The sequence below is a fragment of the Panthera leo genome, chromosome C1 (genome assembly GCF_018350215.1).
Source record: "Panthera leo isolate Ple1 chromosome C1, P.leo_Ple1_pat1.1, whole genome shotgun sequence".
Classification (NCBI taxonomy): domain Eukaryota; kingdom Metazoa; phylum Chordata; class Mammalia; order Carnivora; family Felidae; genus Panthera; species Panthera leo.
In genome coordinates, this window is record NC_056686.1 from 182,064,361 (window position 1) to 182,092,061 (window position 27,701).

General features: G+C 33.7%; 2 protein-coding genes across 2 annotated transcripts in view; both read right to left on the bottom strand.

The window, feature by feature from the left end:
- CC1H2orf66 (chromosome C1 C2orf66 homolog) overlaps positions 1–12,661 on the bottom strand; it is a 37,761-nt gene extending 25,100 nt beyond the window's left edge. The window contains exon 1 of the mRNA XM_042949557.1: positions 12,591–12,661. The gene's annotated coding sequence lies outside the window, so the exon portion shown is untranslated. The remainder of the gene's footprint in view (positions 1–12,590) is intronic.
- Positions 8,566–27,701, bottom strand: part of PGAP1 (post-GPI attachment to proteins inositol deacylase 1) — a 78,607-nt gene continuing 59,471 nt past the window's right edge. The window contains exons 19-27 of the mRNA XM_042949555.1: positions 26,195–26,233; positions 20,687–20,780; positions 18,781–18,871; positions 17,796–17,993; positions 16,590–16,725; positions 15,307–15,357; positions 14,642–14,829; positions 12,591–12,695; positions 8,566–11,333 (exon numbers count right to left, since the gene is read on the bottom strand). Of these exons, the coding sequence (XP_042805489.1) occupies positions 11,195–11,333; positions 12,591–12,695; positions 14,642–14,829; positions 15,307–15,357; positions 16,590–16,725; positions 17,796–17,993; positions 18,781–18,871; positions 20,687–20,780; positions 26,195–26,233 (1,041 nt within the window). The 3' untranslated portion in view covers positions 8,566–11,194. The remainder of the gene's footprint in view (positions 11,334–12,590; positions 12,696–14,641; positions 14,830–15,306; positions 15,358–16,589; positions 16,726–17,795; positions 17,994–18,780; positions 18,872–20,686; positions 20,781–26,194; positions 26,234–27,701) is intronic.

The window sequence follows — 27,701 nt, forward strand, 5'->3', positions numbered from 1 at the left end:
GAAGATTAAGAGATATAACCTTACTGTTGTAAAATAAGATATAAGGATGTAATATACAACACAGTGGATATAGTCAATAATATTGTAAAAAATTTGTATGGTGACAGATGGTAATTAGACTTACTGTGGTGACCATTTCATAATGCACAGAAGTATTAAATCATGACTTTGTACATCTGATACTAATATCATGTACAACAAAAAATTACTCTTTTCATTTAAAATTATCAAGGTTTAGGAGCACTTGGGTGGCTCAGCTGGTTAAACGTCCGGCTTAGACTCAGGTCATGGTCTTGTAGTTCATGGGTTCGAGCCCTGCATCGGGCTCTTTGTTGAAGTGTGGGGCTTAGAGCCTGCTTCGGATTCTGTCTCCTTCTCTCTCTGCCCCTCCTCCTGCTCGCCCTCTGTCTCTCTCTCTCAAAAATAAATTAAAAAATTAAAAAATTACTTTAATCAAGGTTTGAAAAAATCAACTTATATTGACTGTTGCCATGAATATATTTTCTGCCTTGAGATATTAGCTATTGATATTATAAAGCTTTAAGTAGCAATACATTAAAAAATGTCATTCTAAATTTTCTATTTACATATTAGTATAGTAGTATTTTGGCGGGGGAAGTTCAAAAATTTTTAATATCAGTGTTTAATCAAAGTTTGGAGATCACCGTCTAAAACAACCACATTTCCTTTTACAGTACTCTGTGGATCTGTGATTTATAACTAATTTTTTTTATTAATTCCACTTAAATATTTGTTAGAACAAAGATTTTTTTAAAGTGTTTATTTTGAGAGCGAGCATGTGTGCAGGAGGGAGGGGCAAAGAGAGGGGGAGAGAGAATTCTGAGCAGGCTCTGCACAGCCCAATGTGGGTCTCAATCTCACCAACTGTGAGATCACGACCTGAGCCAAAATCAAGAGTCCAATGCCCAGCCAGCTGAGCCACTCAGGTGCCCCAGTTACAACAAAGATTTTTAAATGCAGTGAATGCTACACATTCCTATTTTAAAATTCAATTAGATTGTATAGTTTTTTTTTCTAAAAGGCGTAAACCAAGTTTCTTTCTTTTCAAACGTATGTTTGTTTATTTATTTTGAAAGAGAGAGAGAAAGAGAGTGAGCATGTGAGCACAGGAGGGGCTGAAAGAGGAGAGAGAGCTTGGAGCCTGCTTTGGATTCTGTCTCCCTCTCTCTGCCCCTCCCCCACGCACTCTCTCAAGAATGAATAAACAAACAAAAAGAACTATGGGGCATCTGGGTGGCTCAGTCTGTTGAATGTCTGACTTCGGCTCAGGTCATGGTCTCCTGGTTCATGAGTTCGAGCCCTGCCTCAGGCTCTGTGCAGACAGCTTGGAGCCTGGAGCCTTTTTTGGATTCTGTGTCTCCCTCTCTTCTCTGCCCCTCCCCTGCTCATACACTGTCTATCTCTCAAAAATGAACATTGAACTTATTTATTTACATTTATTTATTGTTGAGAGACAGAGCATGAGCAAGGGAGGAGCAGAGAGAGAAGGAGACAGAATCTGAAGCAGGCTTCAGGCTCTGAGCTGTCAGCAGAGCCAGACGCAGGGCTCGAATCCATGAATCACGAGATCATGACCTGACCCAAACTCAGACACTTAACCGACTGAGCCACCCAGGTGCCCCTGAACTTTTCTTTTTAAATAAAAAAAAGAACTATGGAATCAAATATTACTTAAGTATAGCAATTATGAAAAAGACTTTTGTTCCTTGATATGCATGCTAGGCAGACTTCTAAAATGGCCCCAAGATTCTCATCTATTAGTGCACCCGTCTTCTATCATCCATGCCCCTTGAGTGTGGATGGAACTTGTTGAGTATGATGGGAATAGGAGTATGTTATCTTATGTGGCAAATGGGATTCTGCAGATGTAAGGTTGGCCTCTAGTGAATCAAAAGGGAAATTACCGCAATGGATCTGAGCTACTCACATGAGCCCTCTCCATCTGGGTCTAAAGGTCAGAGAGAAAGTTGAAGACACTCAAAATGTTAAAGTAATTCTACTCATCTTGAAGGTGCAAATTGCCATTTTGTGAAGGGCCACATAGCAGGCAGACTGGGGAGCTCAGAAAACAGCACTCTGTCAACAGCCAGCAAAAAAAGAGGAACCTTAGCCCTAACAACCTGAATATACCAGATAGGATAACTTGGATAGTCCCAGCTGATACCATGGTTTCAGAAGTTTGATTCTGAGCAGAAAACCCAGGTAGTCTGTACTCAGACTTCTGACCTAGATAATTGTGTGCAAACAGGTGTTGTTGAAAGCCATTAAATTTTTCACTGCTATGCAGCAGTGAAAGGGAGTGACGATGAAGTGGTTATTCAAAAAAGGGAGAAAAACTAGTGGGAATGATTTATGAAGCTTTCATTTTGTATACTCCAGTGGCCTCTACATTTGGTGGTTTAAAGATAATCCTTTAAAGGCCCAAGGGAAACTATTAAAACTTCTAGCTGTATATTTCTCATTTTTAAAAATTTACTTTTCAGGGTTTATTTAGTAATAACATATACAACGTTAATACATGCAGATGATTTGTAAATGTTGATATATGCAGAGATGCTGATTATAAGAGTTTAGAAAACACTCTTCTCATCAGAGGGAGAGTGTACCACTTGTCCCTCAAAAGATGTCCTGCCTCATTTTTAACTCCTCTCATCCATTCTTAGTGAAGTTTAAATCTATACTAAACTCTCAAATTATGTAGTGTCTCTTTTGGCATCTTATAATCCTAAGGACAGTCTTTCTAGATGCTTCTAGGAGCCCTAGCAAGTTAATTTTATTGACTAGAGCAAAGTTTAAGAATTACTATTTGGGACACAAAACAGAACCCCAGGTTTCTTCCCTACAGATCAAATTTAGTAGTGTTAGGGTGACCTGGGAATCTGTTTACAAACTGTTTAGATCATTCTCATTTTCATGTAATTTGAGAAAATGGTCACTTAAGAACATATATCAAGTTAGCATTAAGAAAAGCTGAAAGCATGATCTTTGTGAGAAACCTGTATTTGGGAGAGATTGTAACTGTTCAATTCCTTAAAAATGGAACATGAACCATGAGATGTCCATACAAATGCTACAAAATACCAACATGGGAAATCTTAGAATTTATCTGGCTTCCAATATTTACCTGTAATGTGTCATTATGTGCCATGCATAGGCCTTCAAATTTCTGAAATCAAGATGTGCTGTAAAGAAGTAATCTTGAAGGATTTTCTCCTGAAATGGTATTGTGGAGTATGTGAACTGGCAAACAATCTCTGCACCACATGCCCTTGTTCACCAAATTTATTGTTGAACATTCAGAACACCAGATTATGACAGATTTAAAAAGAAAGCACCAAAAATTGCTACACATTAATACCTGAGGAAAGACTGAAGGCAAATATTCATTAAACTCCACACCATAATGCCAAAACACACATGAAAACATACACAACACTCTACAGAGTATAATAAATAGCACTTTTTGTGAATTACAACCAGTTAAATGTAATAATGTTACTTATTATCATTTAAAAAATACACACAAAATCACATTTGTGTATTTCATACACCATATATTATACAAAGCACTGGAGAAGATCAGGCATGCTTAAAAGGAAAAATCTGCAAGGTAACAATCATTTTCCAGTAAATGCCATGGGACAAATTCCTTTGCACTAAGTATTGTTACTATACACTGCATTTTCTGGACAAAAGTATCAATTTGCAAATAAAATATTACTGAGTCTATCTCAGTATAATACATAGTTTGTCCTTTATAAATTTTTAACTATACTATAAACACAGATGCAGGTTGACAGCCATGTATTTTATTACATTTCCTTGGCAAACTACTTTCACCTCAATTTTACCATGTTCTAAGGAAAGACATGTTTTCTTTCTACCTATTTTTAGAGAATCCTAGATTTTTGTCTCTGGGTGCAGGTAGTGAAGGCGAAATGGGAAGAAGAAATGTGTTGAGTTTACATTCAAAATTGAAACTGAAAAATACACAACAAATTCTGAGTACACAGAGATGGGGGTATCTTTTAGCAGAGACCATGATATCCTCTGAATGGAATAATTTGTCTTAATAGAAATTATTTTAAATTATTTTAAATAAGCACAGTAAAAATCCAAGTTTTTACATTAAAAAATAAAAACAAAAACAACTAGAGCCAGTTCTTTCTTGAGATCTTAAAAATAATTATTAGGAAGGAAAAAGAAAAAGAGAAAAGGGGGAAAATAATATTTAAAAATATACTGCATGAATCTGAGTTTAAGTACTAAAAAATTGTTATTGGGTAAACTAACTCTAATATTCAAGTATGAGCCTCAATAATCTGAGGAAAAATAAGTACAGGTCTTCATGTCTTTGATAGATTATTCATTAAAAAGACAAAGAAATATACTTGAAGATTAATTTTTCCATGTGTAAATAAATACAAAACAGAAGTGCCACCACATTTTCCTAAAATAAATTTATTTTCAGAAACTTTAGCCAAGCTTACTTTCTACACCTATGAAATGTAAGTCAATTTTAATTCAAAATGAGAACTCTGGAAATTAAAGGTTTCTAGAGCAAAACAGGAAATGCTAGTCAACTTTAACAATTTTACTTAACCAACTTCAAAGAAAAAAATTTGGTGCCAGGTTGAGAAGATGACCCATAATAAAATATAGTTATAAAACTGCAGGGCATCCTTTCATCATTTTAAGGCACAGTCTGTTTTATCCCAAACAACTAAAAGTTCAAGGTCACAGTGATAATACGCATCCAGTTTTGGTCTATTTTCTCGTGGGTACGTTGCTACATTTATGTAAGCATGTATGTAAGCAAGTTAGTCACGTAAGTTTAAGAAACTGTAATACAACTACTTCAAAATAATACGTTTAAAGTCATTTATATATTTTTAAAAATATAAATACACAATACAATTTCATAAATTATATACACTAAAAATTGAAAGTTTTTTCCCCCTCTATAGTGGAGGAAGAGTTTATTTCTACCAATATTCCAACAAACACATATTTAATTCTGTAGACAGCATAGTTATATTAAAATACAGGTATTTCCTACTTAGGATAAAATTATTTAACACAGAGGAAAAATTCATTCCAAAAAACAACGTTAACTGAAATTTTAGGTCTTGTACATCATCTTTTTACTAATATCCAGTCACTACCAGATAATTGGATAAACTGTCAGCACAGTCAAACATTTTAATATTTGGTTTTCTCTTGCCTCTTTACTTCCAAGGCTACTTTTGCAAACTGCATCAGCATTACTGGGCAGAGAAACAATAAATGATTAAATCAATTACATGATTCAATGGGAAAAACTATAATATGAAGGAATGAAATTCCTTTTGAGAATTTCCAGAGGGAAGAAATTAAAGATTTCGAATCAGATAAAAATGTTTTTGAGTCTATCATTTTTCTACTTTTCTCTCATGAATATAACACCCATCAATGTTAACACTTCAGCATTAACACCATTGATTGTTTATATTTTCTGTTAAAATGTGTGATTTGAAATGTTTATCTCATTGGACTAAGTTAGGATCTAGTAGATAATTTTCCCCTTTGAAACATGTGATTTAAAAAGGGAATGGAAATACACAGAAGACAAAACAAATTTCACAGTAAACAGTTACATAAATAAGAGACACCTGTACCAAAAAATGATCTGTACAACAAAACTTGAAGTTTTACAACACAGAATGAATCTGTGATAAATAAAGCAAGATTACTTCAAATGCTTACTTCAATTAATTAATAAAAGATCATTACTGGGTAAAATAACTTTTAAACCCACTAAAACCAGAGAACATTATCCCAGAAATCAGATAAAATAGAATACACTATGGCACATTACATGTTTTCAAAGAAATATTAGAGTATGGAATATAAGTTTTGAAGATTTACATATTTAATATAAGTCCTAGATGTAAAATACTGAAAATAATATTTCTGCTTTAACCCCAATATGTTAAGAAAAATTCATTGGCACAAATATCTGGAGGTATTTTACAGTTTCATTTAGCCTTTGGTGGCAAAGCATGTTTTGCTAACCATACGAATATAGTTATATTTTTCAATGTAGTGTTTTACGCTCAAAAAAATTCAAATGTGTTTTTTCCTGTAAAAGGGATGTAAAAAGTCCAATATGAAACAAGTACAACATGAAATACAAAATATGCCTATAATTTAGGCTTTTGAATAGTTGATAGTTCTATGCTTTGTCTATAAATCTTTTACTAGTGCTAGTAATATTACTACTATACAAATACTAAAAGCAAAAATAACATTAAAAAATAGCACACGAACTTTACAAAAATGGCTAATTTTTAGACTTCCTAAATTAAGATTAAATTCAAATATGCAAACAAATTTACACTAACTGTTTTTTACGAGTGTTCAAAGTTACAAGGTACAGAATCATTACAGAATAATTCTGACTCATACATATCAAGTTCTATACAAAATCGTCAGAAATTGGTTACTTGGCATTTCAAACCATACTCATTTTTGACAGCATAACATGCCAAAACAAACACTTTTAGGAAGTCCTGTACTTGACTCAGAATCTTCAACTACAGACAATGTAATCAAGATGTACGTTAGAATATCATCTAACTTTTGAAAGACATTATTGATTCAGGTATACTGTTACGTTTATACTATTAATATAACAAGTTAGTCTATTCTCACTATTTCCAAACTTCATTCTGTTCTAAAACTGTTATTAATATACAAAATCCATTCTTCTATATTCATAATATAACTTATCACAAAATTGTGAATTCTTGAGCATTTACAGTACACATATTCAGATTTGGATTACTGGCCTGACTTTTCTTTCCTATCATCATTATTAAACGTAAAGGACACAAATAGCCTCCCAGACTTCCTATTTCCTCAGGCTGTTGAAACTTACTGTGAAAAAATGCATGAGTAATATGTAAAAAAAGAAGTCCATTACAGACTTGGTAATGTTGTCCCCTCTGTTCAACAAGAGTGAGATGAAATTTCAGCTCCCAATCATCTGTTTTATAAAAGTACCTTCTACATTTACATTGGGAGGCAAGGAAGCTTTCTGTCAGGGTCTAATTTAGTAATATAAAGATATCCTTTTTTTTTTTTTTAAAGATTTTATTTTTAAGTAATCTCCACACCCAATGTGGGGCTCAAACTCACAACCCTGAGATCAAGAGTTGCACGCTCCACTATCTGAGACCGCGAGGTGCCCTGCATAACACAAAGATACTTTTATTACTTCCTGGAAGTGTGTCATGCTCTCCAAATACTTCCCCCTGAAAAACTGCACAAGGTATCTAGTTTCCTATGATAGTAACACTGAAAAAAAAATGATGAAAAATAATCAACAGATGCCTCATCATAAAAAGTTGCAACACACTAAAAATTTTTTTCCCAACTGATTTTAATAATAGGTTACTAAAATTGCAAATGCAGCAATGTAAAGTTTTGCACTAAACCTCCTAATAAGCAAGCTGTTACACTCAGACCTAATGCCCAAGATGAAAATACAGGTGAAATTAATCATCCTGGGATTCAGGAATCAATTCCTCCCATTTTCCCTACAGCTTTCTAGAACTAAACTGAAAATCAGTTTTATCTCCTTTTATTTCCCCTGGCCACTAGTGTAAGAGGTGCTAATGAGCAGTGAGGTGATATAAATATACTGTGTTATGAATGACAAGTCTGAAGCATTAAGAAAAGTGTAGAACTAGAGAATGAACAAATTAGATAATCTGTCTTTATTGTGTGTGTGTGTGTGTGTGTGTGTGTGTGTGTGTGTGTGTGTGGTGGAAACGTGTACCATCTGTACGAGTGATAGGAAAATCAACAACAAACAAATTTACTAGGCCTAGTATATAGCTCTTTATCTTTCTCTACTGTATAATCATGTAGATTGTAGTGTAGTTCAATCAAGAAAAGGTATTCATTATATACATGTGAATTTATCTGACCGAAATATGAAAAAAAAATTAACGACTAATCAATACATGATCTATATATACTGAAGAGACTCAAAATCAATGTGAACGAGGCACACATGGTTTTTGAGGACCACTGTTCTAAATATTTTCATTCTGGTGACAACCAAGAAGAGTTAGCAGAACCTGTTTAATTTCTGGCAAAAGATCCAGAAAAAAGAGGTTAATGTTTTCTATTGTATTATCAGTTCCAAGTTATAATAGTAGTAACTCCAACTGAGGCTTTAGAAACACTGAAATTACTCAGTATTTTTACTGTTCGGTCTATATGTTTGATGCAGTTATCAATGATAGGGTCCAAGAGTAATTTTTATAAGCACAAAACTTACTCAAAACTCAAATTCTAAATAAAAATGTTATAGGGGCGCCTGGGTGGCTCAGTCGGTTGAGCGTCCGACTTCAGCTCAGGTCACGATCTCACGGACCGTGAGTTCGAGCCCCGCGTCAGGCTCTGGGCTGATGGCTCAGAGCCTGGAGCCTGCTTCCAGTTCTGTGTCTCCCTCTCTCTCTGCCCCTCCCTCGTTCATGCTCTGTCTCTCTCTGTCTCAAAAATAAATAAACGTTAAAAAAAAAAAAATTAAAAAATAAAAATAAAAATAAAAATGTTATAGTACTAGAGCTGAGAAGTTTGCTAAATTGGACACACTGTAACTGCCAATAAACAATTTCATTTTTAGTAAAAGTGCTAATAAAGCTGTGCTGTTTTACTAGCTAATAAAATAAGCTGCAAGCATGATAGAAGCAATGTATAATTGAGAGGCAAAAGGACCTTCATTTTCTCAAGTGACAGAAACATCAATTTCCCTAATCTTCAGACAGAGCCTACCTTCTCATCTCTGGTAGTTATTTGAGTTTAAAGTGCATCAGGATTTGATAAAGACTCTGTCAAAATGTGTGTGTGTGTGTGTGTGTGTGTGTGTGTGTGTGTGCGCGCGCACGTGCGCGCGCATGCATGTGTGTATCTGTATATATATGTACCCATAATGGCTAAAGACCCAACCTGTTGTTTATAAAATGTTTAATTAGAATCCTTTTTATAGCCCTAAAATGAAATATTCTGTTGGAATAAACAAGACTTTAGGACTTGATAACTACACTTACGTGGAAATCGTCTAGTGAGATATAATATGCCTAGTCTGCTGCTTTAAAAAGCTAATCTCCTACTCACAAATGAGAAATTTAAGCTTGTTATATTTTAGTCATGAATGGTCCTGACTGAACAAGAAGACTTTATATCATATAAACACCATGGTTATGGCTGTCAATAGAAGATCCAAATTAATGAATTTTCTAAAGTTCTTTCTGTATATAAACATGTTTAAATTCAGAAATAAATGACACAATTAACCTATAACTTGAAATACATCAGTGAAAAAAACAAAGATACAATGTACATAAACTTATGGGTATATGAACAGAAAAACATAGGCAGATGTGTCCTTATTTAAATATACATGTGGTATGCCATGGGACATCTTTCCTTTCAGGTACTGAACAAACAAGCATTTTGCATTTTATCCCTTTGCTACCTCTCTCAAATCAACAAGAACCTGAAATATTTGCCATGTCTTACTATGAGATTATCACTTCCCTTCAATGATCTTCGTAAGTGAAAATATAAATACTGAACAACAGGCATGAGGCTGGGAGAAACAACGGAATCAAACAAATTTACAAACCCTCACAGACAACACTGAAACCCTCAAATGATGCCAAAACAGCAAGGACCTGAGGAATAACTGAGAAGAGAAGTGAGGTAACCCTCCACAGGCAGTAACAGCTAAGAGACTGTAATGGAATCCAGATGCAATAGCCGATAAAAAGAATCTGGTACTCTAGGACATTCCTGGGTACTAACAAAGACACAAGTTCACAGGTACTGCTGGGAGTTAAGGGCTTTACTTAAAAAGGTTTTGGGTTATGTAGAGCATATGCATCTAAAGGAAAGGCTCCATGAGCCAAGTACACCTCAGCCTGAGTTTATTCTATCTTAAGGCAAAATACTTAGCTCTATTACCTACTCTTTTGTAGTTAAAAGTGAGCTGAAGTCTGAAATGAAAGAAATATTACTTTCTTTTCTGTGAAACAGTAATCATCTTGGCAAATTAAGATTCCATTGTTAAAACTAGTGGCTAAAACCTCCAATCTATTTAAGTATATTGTTTATACATTACGCTATTAATGGAGTAGTGGTTATTCCATTAATAGTATAATTTTATTTATCAAATGTGGTACAGCACTTAATCGTGCTTTTTCTCTACAGTAGACAAAACTTGTGCAAACCTGGAGTTTTTTCTGACCACTGGAATTTAGTTATGTTAACAATCCACCATGATCTGAGGCACTTTTGGCAACCATGGGGTCGATGAATTAAATAAAATGGTATATGCTGGACAACTGTACTGCTCCAATGCTAGTAAGTAAATATTTGGGAGGATTCTCTTTAAATTTAACAACAGATTTCTTTAATAGTCTCCTGATGTTTACCAAGAGTACAAAATAAGATCTGCATTTGAAAAGCAGCAAGAAAATTTCATTGAATTTTGAGTTTAAATTATGTTAATTAATCTTGCATTGGTTACCAAGAAAACATGTCTCCTTAAAAGTTGTATTTTCATAGATGTAAGAAAACAAAAGATATGCCTTGATCACTGTGGCTGCCAAAAACTGACCAAAGACTTTTGTGGTTATTTCATTTTTGGGAAACCAAACAGTTGTGAATTTCATCAATCTTTTAAGACTGATTTCTCAATATGCATACTGTAGCAAATACAAAGCAATCTACTTTTCAGAAGAAAGTTTGATGAAATGAGCAGAATGCTTGAGTTGAGATTACAAGCAATGCTACATTTACTCAATGTTTAGAAGATCCCCAGTATGGCCAATCAACCAGAATAGCTGTTATGCAGAGAAGTCCTCAAAAACAGTGGCCACCATATCCTTTTACTAATTTTTCAAAAAATGACTAGTACTTAGATGCCATACCACAAAACTAAACCATGCTTCAACGATTTTCCTCAAGCATTATAAAACTAATTTCCTATTTTCAATATTGTAAAAATAGACCTATCTTCTCCAAAGGATCTTGTCATCCACATTCATGGATGTGTGCATTCCCTCTTAACACTGACTCTAATGATATAAATTATTTTTATCATTCCTTAAATCCAGTCTTACATAAAGTTACATAACGCATGGAGTAAAAGAGGAATGAAAACAAAGCATGGAACCCTGTATAAGTGTGCTGACCCAAAAGCAATTACACCAACAGCCAGAGGAAGTGGAAATTGTGAAGTAGTCTTCAACAATTTACTGTAAAGAGACAGAGAAATATATATTATGCAAACTACATTGTAGGCAAAACCAGAATATGCTGATATTTTATACAGTTCTGAGAAAGTATTCTAAATGGTGTTAGATGGAGTAATTTTTCATATAATGAATTTAACCATACATAATTTTTAAAAAGATCAATACAAGCTATATTTTAGCCAGAGAAAAATACTAGCCGAACTTTTATTCACCAATTCTACCTCTAAAAATTTACCCTTACAAAAATAATATTTACTAAGACATACCTATAGAAATATTTATTTTAACCCTACTTGTAATAGCAAACAAAACAAAAAGCCTCAACCAAATAAAAAGGGAATGATCCTTAATTACTAACAGGAACAGTATTAAAATGACACCAAATCTTATTAAAAGAAAAATACAGAAAAGACTATTAATTTTATTCTGAAAACAAAAAACTGGGATAGGAGGGGTTAAAGAAATTTGTCTAAGGACATAGGGCTATTAAATGGCAGGCCAAGATTTAAACCCCAGGTCTGCCTTATTCTACAATGTCTACAAACATCTGCCAGGATCAACTGAAAACAGGCTCGTAGAGCAAACAACCAGGCAATGAAAACTCAAATTTTATTATGGAGAACTTTAAACATATGTATTAGTGAACTACTAATAGTATAATGAACCTCATGTACCCATCACCCAACTTCAAAAAGTATCAAGTGATGGCCAATCTTACTTCACCTATAATCCTATCCACTTCACTCCTTCTGTACTTTTTTTAAGTTTGTTTGTTTGTTTGTTTATTTATTTATTTTAAGAGAGAGAGTGAGCATAGGAGGAGTAAAGAGAGAAGGAACAAGGGAGAATCCCAAGCCGTCTCCATGCTGTCAGTGCGGAGCCTGACGTGGGGCTTGAACCCGTGAGATCATGATTGTGCCAAAATCAAGACTAAGTCACTCAACTGACTGAGCCACCCAGGTGGCCCTCCTTCCGTACTTTTTGGAAACAAATCTTATTAGACATCATATATTTTAAGGGCTAAATTAAAAAAAAAAATCATTATATCCTAACAAGTAAACCTGATAATTAAGAAAACAAATATAGTACTTGCATATAAACTACATCTGCATACAAACCATAATTACTCTACAGTTATAGCTTTAACTTTAGGAACAGTCAAAATAATTAGAAATAAAGAACATGTGTCAGGCATCAAAGAAAGAGTGATAAAGACTAGGAAGAGATGTAAGAAAAAGGAAGATTGAACTACTATACCTGGATTTTATTGAAACGGTGTGAGTATTTCCAAGAATTGCCATAGTTGGAATAAGGATAAATGCCAAAGGTTTACACGGATCAGGACTAAGTTTAAAGTAATACCTACATCAAAGAGAAAAAACAAAAACAAATCAACAAAGTATACTCAATCATTTTATTTTTTTAATTTTTTTTTTTTTAACGTTTATTTATTTTTGAGAGAGAGACAGACCATGAACGGGGGAGGGGCAGAGAGAGAGGGAGACACAGAATCGGAAGCAGGCTCCAGGCTCTGAGCCATCAGCCCAGAGCCCGACGCGAGGCTCAAACTCACAGACCGCGAGATCGTGACCTGAGCTGTAGTTGGGACGCTTAACCGACTGAGCCACCCAGGCACCCCACGACCTGAGCCGAAGTCGGCCGCTTAACCGACTGAGCCAATCATTTTAAATTATCAGAATCAAACAAATTAATTAAATTTCAGAATACTGCATTGATATGAGAGCTCTAAACAGCTCATGAAATTTTTGATAATTTTTGCTATAGATCATCTTTATACCTAAGGTTTTATATTGAGAATTATGTTCAGAAACTACTAAGGGAAATGAAAATATCCAATATGGGAGCACTGCCTTTTATTTTTATAAAGTTTATTTATTTTGAGAGTGTGTACATGTGAGGGGGAGGGGCAGAGAGACAGAGAGAGAGAGAGAGAGAGAGAGAGAGAGAGAGAGACAGAGCCCGTCCCAAGCAGGCTCTACACTGGCAGCATGGAGCCCAATACAGGGCTTGATCCCACGAGCAGTGAGATCATGACCTGAGCTGAAATCAACCGACTGAGCCACCCACGCACCTCAGCACTTTTTTAATAATAGGTATAGGGGCACCTGGGTGATTCAGTAGGTTGAGCGTTGACTTGGTTTCAGTCAGATCATGATCTTGCAGTTCCTAAGTTTGAGCCCCACTCTGGGCTCTGCACTGACAGTGTGAAGCCTGCTTGGGATCTCTCTCTCCCTCTCTCTCTGCCCCTCCCCTGCTCACTCACTCCGTCTCTCTCAAAATAAATGAACTTAAAAAAATTTAATAATAGGTACATGTATATCTGAAAGGTCATACAGAAATAATGTTTTTATAAAACAAGTTATTCAAAATATATTAAGGCTGCTCTAGTTTATAAAAAAGATGAAAAAAATGAAGATTTATATAAATTGTCTCTTATTTTCTTTTAAATCTAAATTCTCATTTCTGGCATTTACTGACAGTGAGACATCTATAGCCTTTTAGAATCATAAATTTATGCTCCTCAAATAATTTTCTCCCCAAACCTTTGAACAAAAAACTCTGGATCTTGACTAAAATTAGGGACAAAGGAAGAATATTAACATCTGGTAACCTGTTGATTTATCAAACTTTGACTTTTCAAAAAATATACTTTCAGTATTTAGATAATTTGAAATGTTTATATTGTTTCTAAAAACTATATTGAGTAGAAGTTCAATTATTGGATGATGTGGCCTATTTTTCAAAAACAAATTATAACTAAATATTCTAGAAACAATCTTAGAAGGCATCTCAGACTCTGATTTAACCTAGAATAGTTACCATGTGGCAAGGCAAACAATGGTCATTTATTTTAGTTTAATGTTTGGTGCTCATTAGAAAAGTACACTTTTTTTCATTATTTCCAATATTTTTAAATGTAAGCATTTTCTTCTTCCCCAATTTAAGGAAACATAAAACTGATCATGAATTGAAAAATACTTAAAGCACTAGCATTATGAATACCTTGGGTCAGCAAAGCAAAGCACATTTTCACATATGTCTAGACTCACAGAAGGTTAAAGGTAAAATAAATAAAACACAATTCCCTCTTTTGGGCAGATTTTGAGGAAGTTTATATTCTCACAGTAAGGGAAAAAAACGTGATTGTATTGAAAATAAATTTCAGGTGATATATAGCTTCCTGTTCTTGAGGACGTTTGATGGATCGTTAGGAATCTGGCAAGTCTCTACTTACAGACATTTATTGTTTTAACCACATAAATTATAATTATATAAATAAAACGCACCTGAGATTCTTTAACCAGTAAATTAAAGATGGCATGCTGAGTAATACAATCCATGTTAATAAGTTAATCACAGTATTGTGCATACGAAGACTATCTTCAGCATCATTGGCAGATAAATGAAGATAGTGTACTGTAGAGTCTTTATGGTGATTTGATTTTTTTTCATTTCTTCTAGAGTGTTTGAGATTCTACAAAGCAATAAAGTAAAAATACTAAGGTATTACATAAAATTTAAGTTTATTATTTTACTTAGAATCACTCCATTATTTAACAGCTAAATAAACACATCTATTACCAAACTGATATAAAATACTTTGCTCAAAGTATAAATTACCTTGCTCAAAAGTAATCTAAAGTGGTTATCATTATAAAACTTTTGTTCCTTTGACTTGCTATTTCCACTGCTGAGAATGTATCTTCTAAGTAATTACTTAAAATTTAAAAGATAATTTGTAACAATAAAAATGACATTTACTGACAAAGATCAATTTAAAATTAGACAATCTAATTTCTAGGTTCACTTATCTTAAAATTATTTAAATTCATGACATCTTTTTTTAAACACTGTAAAATCCTAACTTAAAAAAAAAAGCACAAAACAATTTTTTTATTCCCTCATGTTCTTTTATATTAAAGTGATGTAGAGCTTTGAAAATAAAACTTACCACAGTCTGGCTATTTTTAAAAGTTGCTAGGCTGGCTTGCAGATGAACAATCTAAGAAAAAGAAAAAACTGTTTAATTTCACTTTTATTTTGAAACAAAAAACAACCATTTTTATTACAATTGAGAAGTATTATAGTCTGAAATTTAAAGAAATCTAGAAAACTAAAAACACACTTAAACATTTACAAACAGTCTTTCAGAAAAGGTAAATAATAACTACACATACTTGCTATCATGGATTAAAAAAGAGAAAAAAAAATAAGAACAAACTTTCAGAGTATGATAGGGCCAGGATATATTGTTATACCTCCTATATTCTGTGAGACTATATTTGAATAATGCTTTGCTCTAGAAGCTTCATGTCCTGTGAGTAAAATATTTGATTATCTTCATTATAGCATAAGGAATTTAACATGTTTCACACATTCCACATCACTGAAAATCTGAACTTGGTGAAATGTTTATAAGAACCTGAGAAAATCTTTTAATTTGCTATGTTTGCTTAAGCTAAGTATTTGAGAAAATTTTGCTTACTGGATCAATTATTTGCAACATCCAATTTGAAAAGCTAAAAATATCATATTTATAAATCAAAGCAGTAAACAGATTTTTCTGATAGACAAAATTCCTTTGGAAAACTGAAAATAAATTGTATTAGTGTTAAAAACAGACATAAGTCAACATTGTTTAAAAAAGGAAAAAAAAGATGATCCATTCTGTTATCAACCGTCTCTACATAAGCCTCATGTGGAGAGTATGCAGTTGTATAACCTAGATTTTCCTGCAAAGCTGTCAGCCTTCTTGGAAGTGTTTTTTGGTTTCCCAGTAAAATTATCAGACTATTTTATCCTTGCCTTCTGATTCTCCAGCAACATCTGTTAACATTCTACATTATCTCAGTACATTTGAAAGCTTGATCCCACTGACATAATTTTTTGTTTACTACCCGTGTTTAAAGAGGTGTGAATAAAAACTGCTCTAGTAAAATATTTTTTAAAAAGCTAACATTACTTGTAAGAGCAAGAAGCAATGTGAAACAGGTTACATCTTCTTCCCCTTTTTTTTAAATACACTAACCAAACTCAGATTAATAATTTCAGCTTTACAGTGAACTACGTATTTTAAATAACTAAGATATTTAAAAAAGCCTTTTACACTTAAGCCTGTTAGAGAATAGAAGGTTACTACAGCTGTAATTAAAATTTTTGTTAACAACACCAAAGGAAACTCTATGCCTGCCTGACCCAAAGCCCAGCCATTGTGACTTCAGTGATGTGACATACCTTAAACACATAATAAAGATAAGTAAGAAGTATGGCAAATGCTCCACAAGTTGTCCAACTAACTATGATCAAAACAATGGTCAAAAAGGGCAAGTCTAGTGATATCATCTTGATATCTTTAGGAAGTTCAGGGGGCCTGGAAAAAAATAAGAATAAAGCTTTTACAAGTATATTAACAGTTACCTACATGGTCACATATAAGAAAACAATTCAGTACTCTGCCAGGCTCTCCTGCTTATTAATATGCAAGTACCATAAGGTAAGCAGTAAAATGTTTTTTCATAAAGGCAAGGGATGACACATATTTGATTGTAAATTCTGTAATACACTGTGATAGCTCCTCTTTCACTTAGATACACTATGGCTGATACTAAGAAAAAAACGTTGCTACAAATAATCATTAATAATAGGCTCTCTGCCATGTATTTCTGATCTTGATTAAGAGGAAAAACAGTTTTCTATTTCTTAAAGTCTTGAGATCACTCAGACAATGTGATGCTAGTAGTGTCTGAAGCATCTCAGAAGGGTGAAGGAAGAAGGCAGACCATAATCCCCTCTGTGACAGTAAATCATATAATATGTCTGGTGAGGAGCAGTGGCAATGGAAACTAGGTCAGTGGTTTATCAGAAAAGCCTACCAGTAACTTCAAACTTTGTCTATGGGCCTGTAATAAAACTCTAGGCAATGTTTTTGGAATTTTTATGCATTTCACCTAATCTGATCTTAAGTATCTTGACTGGAATCTATTGCCCCCAGGTTTGACTGAAAGTTAGCATATAAAAGCACTGCCAGAGAAACACTTCTTCCTTGGAAAGATTTACAGCCATAAACATTAAAACTACTTCTGTAATCTGTCAATATTTTTTTTAAGTAATGTCAACCCACAATATGTGGCTCTAACTCGTGACCCCAAGCTGAAGAGTTACACACTCTACCAATTGAGCCAGCACAACATCCCTCTGTCAAACTTTTTTGATTAACTCTTGGCATTAAGGTCTAACTCAAATATAGCATTTATCTTGCGATAATATATTTTTAACAAAAGTTTTATTTAGATATAGCTTTGAACATTAATCCATGTCTTTCTAGTCATACATCTTTCCTTAGAAATTACAGTTTAGTGAAAGCAAATTAATATTGAAGATCCTTATCAAAATATAATTTTTTCCTTAAGAGCAATGAGAAAGCTTTTGGTCATTCTTTACCTTTTCAAAGCTAGCCACAATGAAGAAAGGAGTCTCACAGATGTAGAAGAAAGTAGACCACCCCAGTAGGCAGTACATGTTCCAAACAGAAAGAGAACCAAGGATACAAGGGGGAAACACATACTCTGACTAGTTAAAACGATGGCATCTAATTCTGGCAACAATAACACATCCCATAATTCCTTAAACCATTTATATCTGTGGATAGAAGAAAACATACAATAAAAGCAAAAAAAAAAAAAAAAAAAAACAACAACTTTCAAATATTTAATATCTGAGGTGTTTGACCATTTACTACAGTCCCCAAAGTTCAATGATACTCAATTCATAATTATACTGAAAAACACATTTCAATTCCTTGTAGAGAAAAAGTCATTTATCTTCCAAGTAAGTCTACTGATCTTCAAGGATCTGAATCCTGAGTCTCAATATAACTCCACTGCTCTCTATTGATCATTGTAATGAAGTAACAAGTGATCTTTTTTTTAGGTTAGAAAACCAACAATTGTCATGACAGAAGAAAAGAGATCTAAGTATATTGGTTCTTAACCAAAAACCCACAAAATGTGAATAAATTAAAAAAGGAATGTTATGTGTGGTAGAGAGATCCAAAATATACTTGTATGGGAAGAAAAAGTGATCCGAGACATCATTTCATCAATACTCTATAATGGTTTGTGTTCATGAATCTGGGATACTCAGAGATCATGGACCATGTACATCCATTTGCAAATGTTAAAAGTCTGGTATATTTACAGACTAAGTTTCTACAATTGATTATATATATATATATATATAATTTTAAAACCTTTGAATTGGTTATAGTATTAAAGTAAATGTTGATATACCAATTAGGCCTCTGCCTAAGAGAAAAACCTCATTTAATAAAACATATTTTTATGAAAATTTATATTATGTTATGGGGCCAAACATGTTTTATATATATAAAACAATTAAAATCATTTTCACAGATAATAAAACTTACCCCAACAGAAACTTAATCATAAGTACAAAAGGATCAACTTTATATGGCTTGGCTTGTTTATCCAACATAGTAGCATATTCTAAGCAATGACCTGGTGATTAAAAAAAAAAATTATATGTAGTAAAGAATTCATAGTGATTAAGTATAGACTTATCATACACTGACTGCATTACCTGTAAGAGCAATATATTTCTTGTTACAAAGCAAGGGTCATTACTATCAAAGACACTATCTTCAAAAGATTAAAAATCACTGTAATTCAACAGATCTCATACAAGAGGACACAATCACTTGTTAAACAGCTTCAGGAAGCCAAAGCTGGGGTTTCACCATTTGTATTTTCACAAAGCTCCAAAGGTGATTTAAAAAAAACAACAACTCTATAGAGATATGATTCTTATACTACACAATTCATTCAAAATATATGCAATTCAGTGGTTTTAAGCATTCACAGATATGCCTTCCTCACCACAATCAGTCTTAGAATATTTTCATTACTCCCAAAACAAACTTTGTTCCCTTAACTGTCACCTCCAATGTCTCCTTATTCCCAGGCAACAACTAATATCTTTTCTGTCTTTATAGACTGGCCTATTCTGAACATTTCATATAAATGAAACCATGTAATATGTGGTCCTTTATGATGGGATTTCACTTGGCATGTTTCCAAGATTCATCCATGTTGTAGCATCTATCAGCACATTTTATTTATCCATTTATCAGCTGATAGATATTTGGGTTGTTTCCACTTTTTGGATATTATTAACAGTGCTCCTGTGAACATGTATGTACAAGTTTAGTATGGGTGTATGTTTATATTTTTCGTGTAACTAGGAGTACAGTTCCTGAGTCATACTGTAACTGCCAGACTACTCTCCAAAGCACCTATACCATTTTACATTCCCAACAACAGTGTATGAAGGTTAAAATGAATACTAAAGGTAGACTTGAAATTGTAAGTTGCTGAAAGGGAATGAGTAGCTGGAGAAGGATTTGGCAAGATGGAAATGGTAACGGTTATTTCTGGACAGCTTTTACGTATTTTGGTCCTACTCTCTTCCTATCTCTTACTATCCAAGCCCAACAAGTGTGTGAGGGCCTTACAAAGTAGGCTCCTGGGAAACTATTCTAATTGCAATAGACTAGGGAAGGTTTTGTGCAATGTAGTGTCTATTCTGTATTTGCCTCTCCAGATCCATTCCATCGCCACCCTTTACTTTGCTCTGAATTCTGGGAGGCTGACTTCGGTTCAGTGAATGATAGGCACAGGAAGATAAGAGGAAATAAGGTTAGTGTATTTACTTCCCCATCTTTCTCCCTGCTGACAGTGGCTGGAGCTGCAGTAATGCTGCCCTCTCGTATAGCTCTCTCTAGGCTTGCTCCCTCTTTTGCCCTAGTCCTGAGGAGTATCAGATGGATCTGCTGCTAATCGGGCATTTTATCATTTCTTGTTGGTTTCCCCTAACCCATCACATACCTTTCAAATAGTCCCTTTATTAAGATTAACTCTCAATTATTCCATTCAGTGTGCCAGAACCTAACTGATACAGCTGATAACAGCCCAAATAATATGCTGAATGCCTACTATGTGCTTGACACTATGTTAGGCACCAGGAATGGAATGAAGAACAAAATCCCCATCAGTGAGACTCCACCTGTTAAGACCTCCTCAGAAGAGAGGAAAAAACTTCAGACACAAAAGTATCTTTTCCTTACTGGAAAAGCCCAGTAAGGAATCTTCTTGGGTATTTCCTAAAACTAGAGGATCTCAAACCCTTGTAAACTTAAGAGATAGGTCATAAATTTTCAAGAAATTGAGGTATTCCTTAACCACATGACAGATAAATTAAGTAGAAATGAAGCACTAAAGAAGAAAGGGAGAGAGGAGGAATAGAAACATTCTTACCTGTTGAGAAAAGAGAGTATAACTGTCCTCCATAAGCAAGAAGGATACTAGATGTAACATAAGCAGGAAGAGCTCCACCATGAAATCTAACTACCTAGAAAACAGGCAAATCAAAAGGCAACTTTTGAATATTCGTGTTAATGAAATAAATGTACTTTCACATGAAATAAAAATGTCTTTCTTCACTTTTTATCTTTCCTGACATTGCCACAGAGGTATACTTCCAGTAATGGATACCAAAACTCTTAAGTAAAATAAATGTTAAGAATATACAGCATGCTAGAAACATGTTATCAGATTTTTTCATAAAGGTGTAACAAAAAATATATATAATTAAGCAGCATATGTATGTTACAAAGTTTTCTTACAAGGTACATTTGGTGAGCATGTATTTAATGTTTCAGGTTTGATACTAAACATTTTATATGCATTATCTCATGTTCTCCTCCCAAAAATCCTTTGAGGTAATTCTTATCCCTGTTTTACAAATGAAGAAATTCAGGCACAGGGAGCCCAAGTAACTTGCACAATTAAAAACATAAAAGACAAGCAAATTACTTGTTAACTCAATGTTCTCATCAGTAAAATGGAGGCAACAGCAGTACTTACCTTATAGGTGTTTTCAGGTTTAAAGATGTTCATTTGTGTAAAGCATTTAGAATATTAACTTAAACATGAAAAGCTATCAAAAAATATTAGCTATTATAGGCATACCTCATTTTATTGTTTTGCTTCATTGTACTTTGCAGATAATTGTGTTTGTGTTTTGTTTTTTTTCTTACAAATTGGAGGTTTGTGGCAACTGACACTGAGGAAGTTTACTGGTACCATTTTTCCAACAGAATTTGCTCACTTGGTGTCTGTCACTTTTGATAATTCTCACAATATCTCAAACTTTTTCATTATTATGCTTGTTATAATGATCTATGATGATTAATGACGACTCATGGAAAGCTCAAATAATGGTTAGCACTTTTTAGCAGCAATAAAGATTTAAAAATTAAGGTATGCATAGTTTTTTTAGACATAATACCATTACACACTTAATGGGCTGCAGTATAGTGTAACCATAACTTTTATATGTACCTTTATGTCATTTGACTTGCTTTATTATAATATTTGCATTATTGTGGTGGAACTTAACTCACAACTCCAAGTATAAGCCTATTAATATTTCTTAAATAGGGAGCTGTTTAAGGGGGGAAGGGAGGGATGAGCTGTTTTTATGTAAATGGAACTAAAGTCAAAAATTATTCATAGATAAATGACTATGAAAATCTAATGTATTTGGTCTTTCCCAATTTAGAAAGTGTTCCATCAATGTACGGCGCTCAATGTGCTTGGCACTGGGAATATAAGGGTGAGCACTAAGGAGTTTACAATGTAGTGACTTTGCTGTAATCTCATTAACAATTTAACACTTCAGTATCATTAGGTGCTTTAACTTCAAAGTCCTGGAGTTTTAAGGACAGATGAGGCAAGGGAATTCCAGGGTATTCATTTACTCACTTAGCCACTGACATTTAAACAAATTCAAATCTCACCCTCAGAACAGTGACAACACCTTGCCTTCACTCTACTCCCCTTCTCTCTCTAGTTACTGCCTTTTTCTTCCCTCTCGTTGCTAAACTTCTCAAGCAACTTCTCGTTGCTTTAACTTCAAAGTCCTGGAGTTTTAAGGACAGATGAGGCAAGGGAATTCCAGGGTATTCATTTACTCACTTAGCCACTGACATTTAAACAAATTCAAATCTCACCCTCAGAACAGTGACAACACCTTGCCTTCACTCTACTCCCCTTCTCTCTCTAGTTACTGCCTTTTTCTTCCCTCTCGTTGCTAAACTTCTCAAGAGCTTGATGTGCTATCTCTCCTCTTTATCTGCTCAGTCCTAATCTTTTGCTTGCATATACCAAAATAACACTAATGCTCCATGGACCCTTTTTCTGAGGTATGCCTGTATAAGGCTTTTAGGTCCTTTAGTGTCTTTGGAAATTGTGTGGAATGGGATTTAACTCAGAGACTAAATTCATAACCATTATGTTAGTGCCTCAAGACATTCTATCAGCTAATCTAATTTCTATAAAAATATATAAATACAACAAAAAGAAAGTGTTAAATTCTTTTAATGTTAAAGTTTTATTTTTTCAGCATAAAAAAGATTTATTATTCTCTGTAAGCACCTTTTAATGTTGAAGTTTTAAAAGAAATTTACCTTAAAGCATGTTCTCCAACCACCGTATTAAAAAAAAAAAATGTACAGACTCTCCTGGCAATCTGATGAAAGCCATGGAAATGCATGTTTACACAAAATGGCATGTAAAATTTCAAGAAGCTCAAGGTCTCCCTGAATCTCCTTCATGGATTTCCAGGTTAAGATTAGAAAGACTCAAAAATAAAACCCCACTTACTGCCTATACTCATAATTTACAATTATAGCTTTGAGTGGAAGGAGAGGAGTTGAGCAAAGGGGAAAAGGTCATTTTTCTATTACTAAGTGATACTCAATGCCTGCTAATGACATGCTAGGAAATATATAGCATTCTTTAATTATCAATAGCATAGAAGGAAAGTTAAGCAGCATTCAGCCTTAGAGTCAGACTCCTGGGTTTAGACTATAGCTCTGCCTCTCACTAGCGCTGTGTCCTTGGGCAAGTTACTTTACCCCTCTTTTTCTCTGTCTTTATTAGTAAAATGGAGATAAACAGCACTTATCTCACAGGGCGTTTGAGGCTTAAATGTGTTCATCTGTATGAAGTATTTGGAATAGTAACTGGCACACATAGGTGGATCAGAAAATATTAGCTGTTATTATTAACCTTTAATGCTCTTCACTATCTTTGGAAATCTTCTAAGACTTCTTATATAGTATTCTGAATATAACAGTTCTTTGTAGTGACTGTCATTGTTGAGTATTAAGTATTATACTGGGCCACAGATATAGCTCATATAAAATATAATCCAACAATCCTAAATTGGCTTTCATGGATCATATTTAAATTGTAGACATGGTTCATTTGGTTTAGTATTTGGCACAGTATTTCTTTACATTTCAAATTAGAGGCCAACATTAAAAAAATTTTTAAAAAGGGGCACCCTGGGTGGCTCAGTCAGTTAAGCATCTGACTTCCGCTAGGTCATGATTTCTCTGTGAGTTCAAGCCCCATGTTGGGCTCTGTGCTGACAGCTCAGAGTTTGAAGTCTCCTTTGGATTCTGTGTCTCCCTCTCTTTCTCTGTTCCTCCCCCACTTGCACTCTGTCTCTCTCTCTCTCTCAAAAATAAATAAAGATTATGGGGCACCTGGGTGGCTCAGTCAGTTAAGAGTCCGACTTCAACCTGGGTCATGATCTCACGGTCCGTGAGCTCAAGCCCCACGTCAGATTCTGTGTTGACTCAGATTCTATGTCTCCCACTCTCTCTGCCCCTCCCCTGCTCATGCTCTGTCTCTTTCAGTCTCAAAAATGAATAAATGTTAAAAAATAAATAAAGATTAAAAAATTAAAAATTTTTTTAATCTAAAAATCCAGACTTCCAGCTTCTCTTAAAACCTAAAGATTTGGCAACATTAGACTTTATTCCTACACCAAAATGATTTACTAATTTATATAATTCTGTTGAGAAAGTAACTTCTGGTTTATTTTTTGTCCTCTCTTTCATTAGAGTAGACTAAAGAGTATGTAAATAATTTTCCTTTTTCTGGAAAAAAAATTAATTTTATGGAAAACTGTCTAATCAGAAGCTAAAGATTCTCTCAAGCAAGCTTTCTCTTTATTCTTCTTCTCAGTCTTCTTTGAATCAGCAACACTGAAAATATGTATGAATGACATATACAACTTCAATTCATTCTCCTGTTCTCAAGCTAAATTTTTAAACAAACATGAAGAAAGAGCATCTGGTATCTTTCCAGTAATCTGAGGACTTAATTACCACAAATTCTTTGACATTTAAAAAAAGTATCCACCATTGATTCTGTAACACCTACATATCTTGTTTTTTTAGATAAATTTCCATGCCTAAGCAAGAATACTAGCATATTCTTCTTTGGTGGACAGATAATTATGCTTTGCTATCAAGTATCAAGCTAACTTGACTTTTTTGGTCACTAATGTGAATTATGAGCCATGGGGATGATATGGGTAAGAGAGTATGTTGTATCCTCAGCCTATATCACTGTATACACTAACATGCCTTCTGGACATACTAAATATACAACAGCATCAATTCTTCCCCTATATTCCTTAATTTTTCTTAATAAAGGTCCCTTAACAATCTAGAGTATTTCTTAGAACTATCATCCATGATGCTATTTTCCAATTTATACCAACATTTAATCTTCTCTTCCTAATGTAGCACATTTTACACATTAACTTACAATTTTCTAATGATCACAAATTTAAAAATAATTACAATCTAGCTCTCACCAGGTTGCTGTGAGAATCAGATGAGATAATGCATGTAAAAAATTTTTGAATTTAATTTTGGTTTGTAAATTTTATAAATATAGAATGAGTTAAGTCTTAAAAATTCTGCTCTGCCCGAATTACAAAACACAAGAGACCAAAAAATAAAGTAAAATTAATAGAGGGCACAAAAAAATTTTAGTCAATTTTAAAACCACTATATAATTTTTCTGACTAATCAATACTATTATTTATGTTATACATAAATATAACAGGTTATACAATTCTGCAAATTATAATGATGCTGAATAATTTAGTAGCTCTGTTACTTGATAAGTTATTTCTGTAACACTATTTGCTTATGAATTATACTCACCAAAAGAATTTAAAATATTTCAACATGTTTCTATTTATTTATTTATTAAAGATTATTTATTTTGAGAGAGTGAGCACATGTGTGAGTCGGGGAGGAGCAGAGAATGAGGGAGAGAATCCCAAGCAGGCTGTGCACTGTCAGTGCAGAGCCTGACATGAAGTTCACTCTCACGAACCAGGAGATCAAGACCTGAGCTGAAATCAAGAGCTGGGCACAACCCGACTGAGCCACCCAGGCACTCCAACATATTTATTTTTAATATAATTTACTTTTTATTTTTTACAAACTAAGCACACACAACATAAAAAGTCATTTGAAAATGTTTGTTTATATGAGAGCCTAAAATTTTATTGGATTATGACTTATAGCACAGTATGAGCAACATAAAATCTTTATAAGACATTCATTTAGCCAAAAATATTAGTTTGTTTGCAAATCAAGAATCAGCTCTCAATTCTTAGGAATGAAACCATCACCTTAAAGCCAGGGGTGGCCAACTATGACCTATCTGTGAAGAATGGTTTTTGGATTTTATTAAAGCAGGAGAAAGAAGGAAAAGGAAAAAGACTGGGGGTGGGGGGAGGAAGAAGCAACTGTAGCAGTAGCAGCAGCAAAAGACCATATTTGGTATGTTAAAATATTTCATTATCTGGCCCTTTTATAGAAAAAGTTTGTAACCTATGCCTCATAGTATCTATTTACAAGGCAATCAATAATCAACAAGGAATCTTACCTGTCCAAGAATTTGTGAAAAGGAAGTCTTAACTGTGACCTAGTTTAAAATAATCATAAAAAAAAGAGGTTATTTCTCCTAAACTCTTCTAGTTCACATTTTATTAAATTGAACACTTCTGCACATCTCTAAACACAATTGTTAATTTTTTTATAATAACCAACCTAAAGGCACTTACAGTCTTAAAAGGATCCTCTGAACCAGAAATTTTAATTTGCAATAAGTATAGTTTTATTATTCAATATATTTTCCTTCTAATTCTTTGATAATTGGATGAATGCTATGGTACATGTGATAGGTAACCCTTTACTAACTAGAATTTTTGATTAACCAGAATCTTAGTATTGGGTCATATAATCTAAAGGAATTTACTGATTGAGTCCAGAAGCTATACATATGTCTGAACAATTAAACACAAATTAACCTACTACATAACTGATATTTTAAAAACCTCAAACCTACAACTGTACAGCACTAAGTATAGTTAAGCTAAGCCAATTCTGAGTAAATTTCATAAAAACAAGTTTCACATGATATAAGACCAGGAACAAATGGAGTGTATTTGGTAAAATTTAAGCCAAAACAATGTATTAAAAAGAAATTCATCATTAATTACCTCTATTATAAATATACCCTTTTTGATATTAGCAAGTCTGGGAAAAGGAAACCAGTAATAGCAAGGTAAATAGCAAGGTAAATAGCAAGGTAAAATTTAAGCCAAAACAATGTATTAAAAAGAAATTCATCATTAATTACCTCTATTATAAATATACCCTTTTTGATATTAGCAAGTCTGGGAAAAGGAAACCAGTAATAGCAAGGTAAATAGCAAGGTAAATAGCAAGGTAAATAGCAAGGTAAAATTTAAGCCAAAACAATGTATTAAAAAGAAATTCATCATTAATTACCTCTATTATAAATATACCCTTTTTGATATTAGCAAGTCTGGGAAAACAAACCAGTAATAAATTCCATGAAATCTAAAATAACTCATAATTTAGGTTCAACTGAAACTTGTTGCTACGAACAGATTCTATTCATGTAACCTACCAATTCTAGTTTACCCCAAGAAAGTCAATTCCAATGAAGAATCCAAATAAGGTTGATTGAAAGGAATTGCATGGAAAGAAGTTATTTCACATAAACTGGAAACCACCATTAAATGTATATATACTTCAATCCCTTAAACCTGGAATCCTTAGAACCTGGCATATTTGGATACATAGGGACTCTTGTAGTTCATGAATCCATAAGGGTAAATGTTGCTCAAGTCTATTTCCCTTCTCTTATAGCAGAGATCTGTTGGTTGTTAAAACAAACACAATAGGCACTACATTGCACATTAATGACTAACAGATTTAAAAAGCTAATGAAAAGGAAAGAAGATTCTTAACCTTATCCAATAGAGCTGGAAACCAATACACATCATGTCAATTATTGCAGAAAAGCCGTGTCAGCTGATTTCATGATATTCTTCAATTTACAGAGGATTCTGGACTTTGGGTTT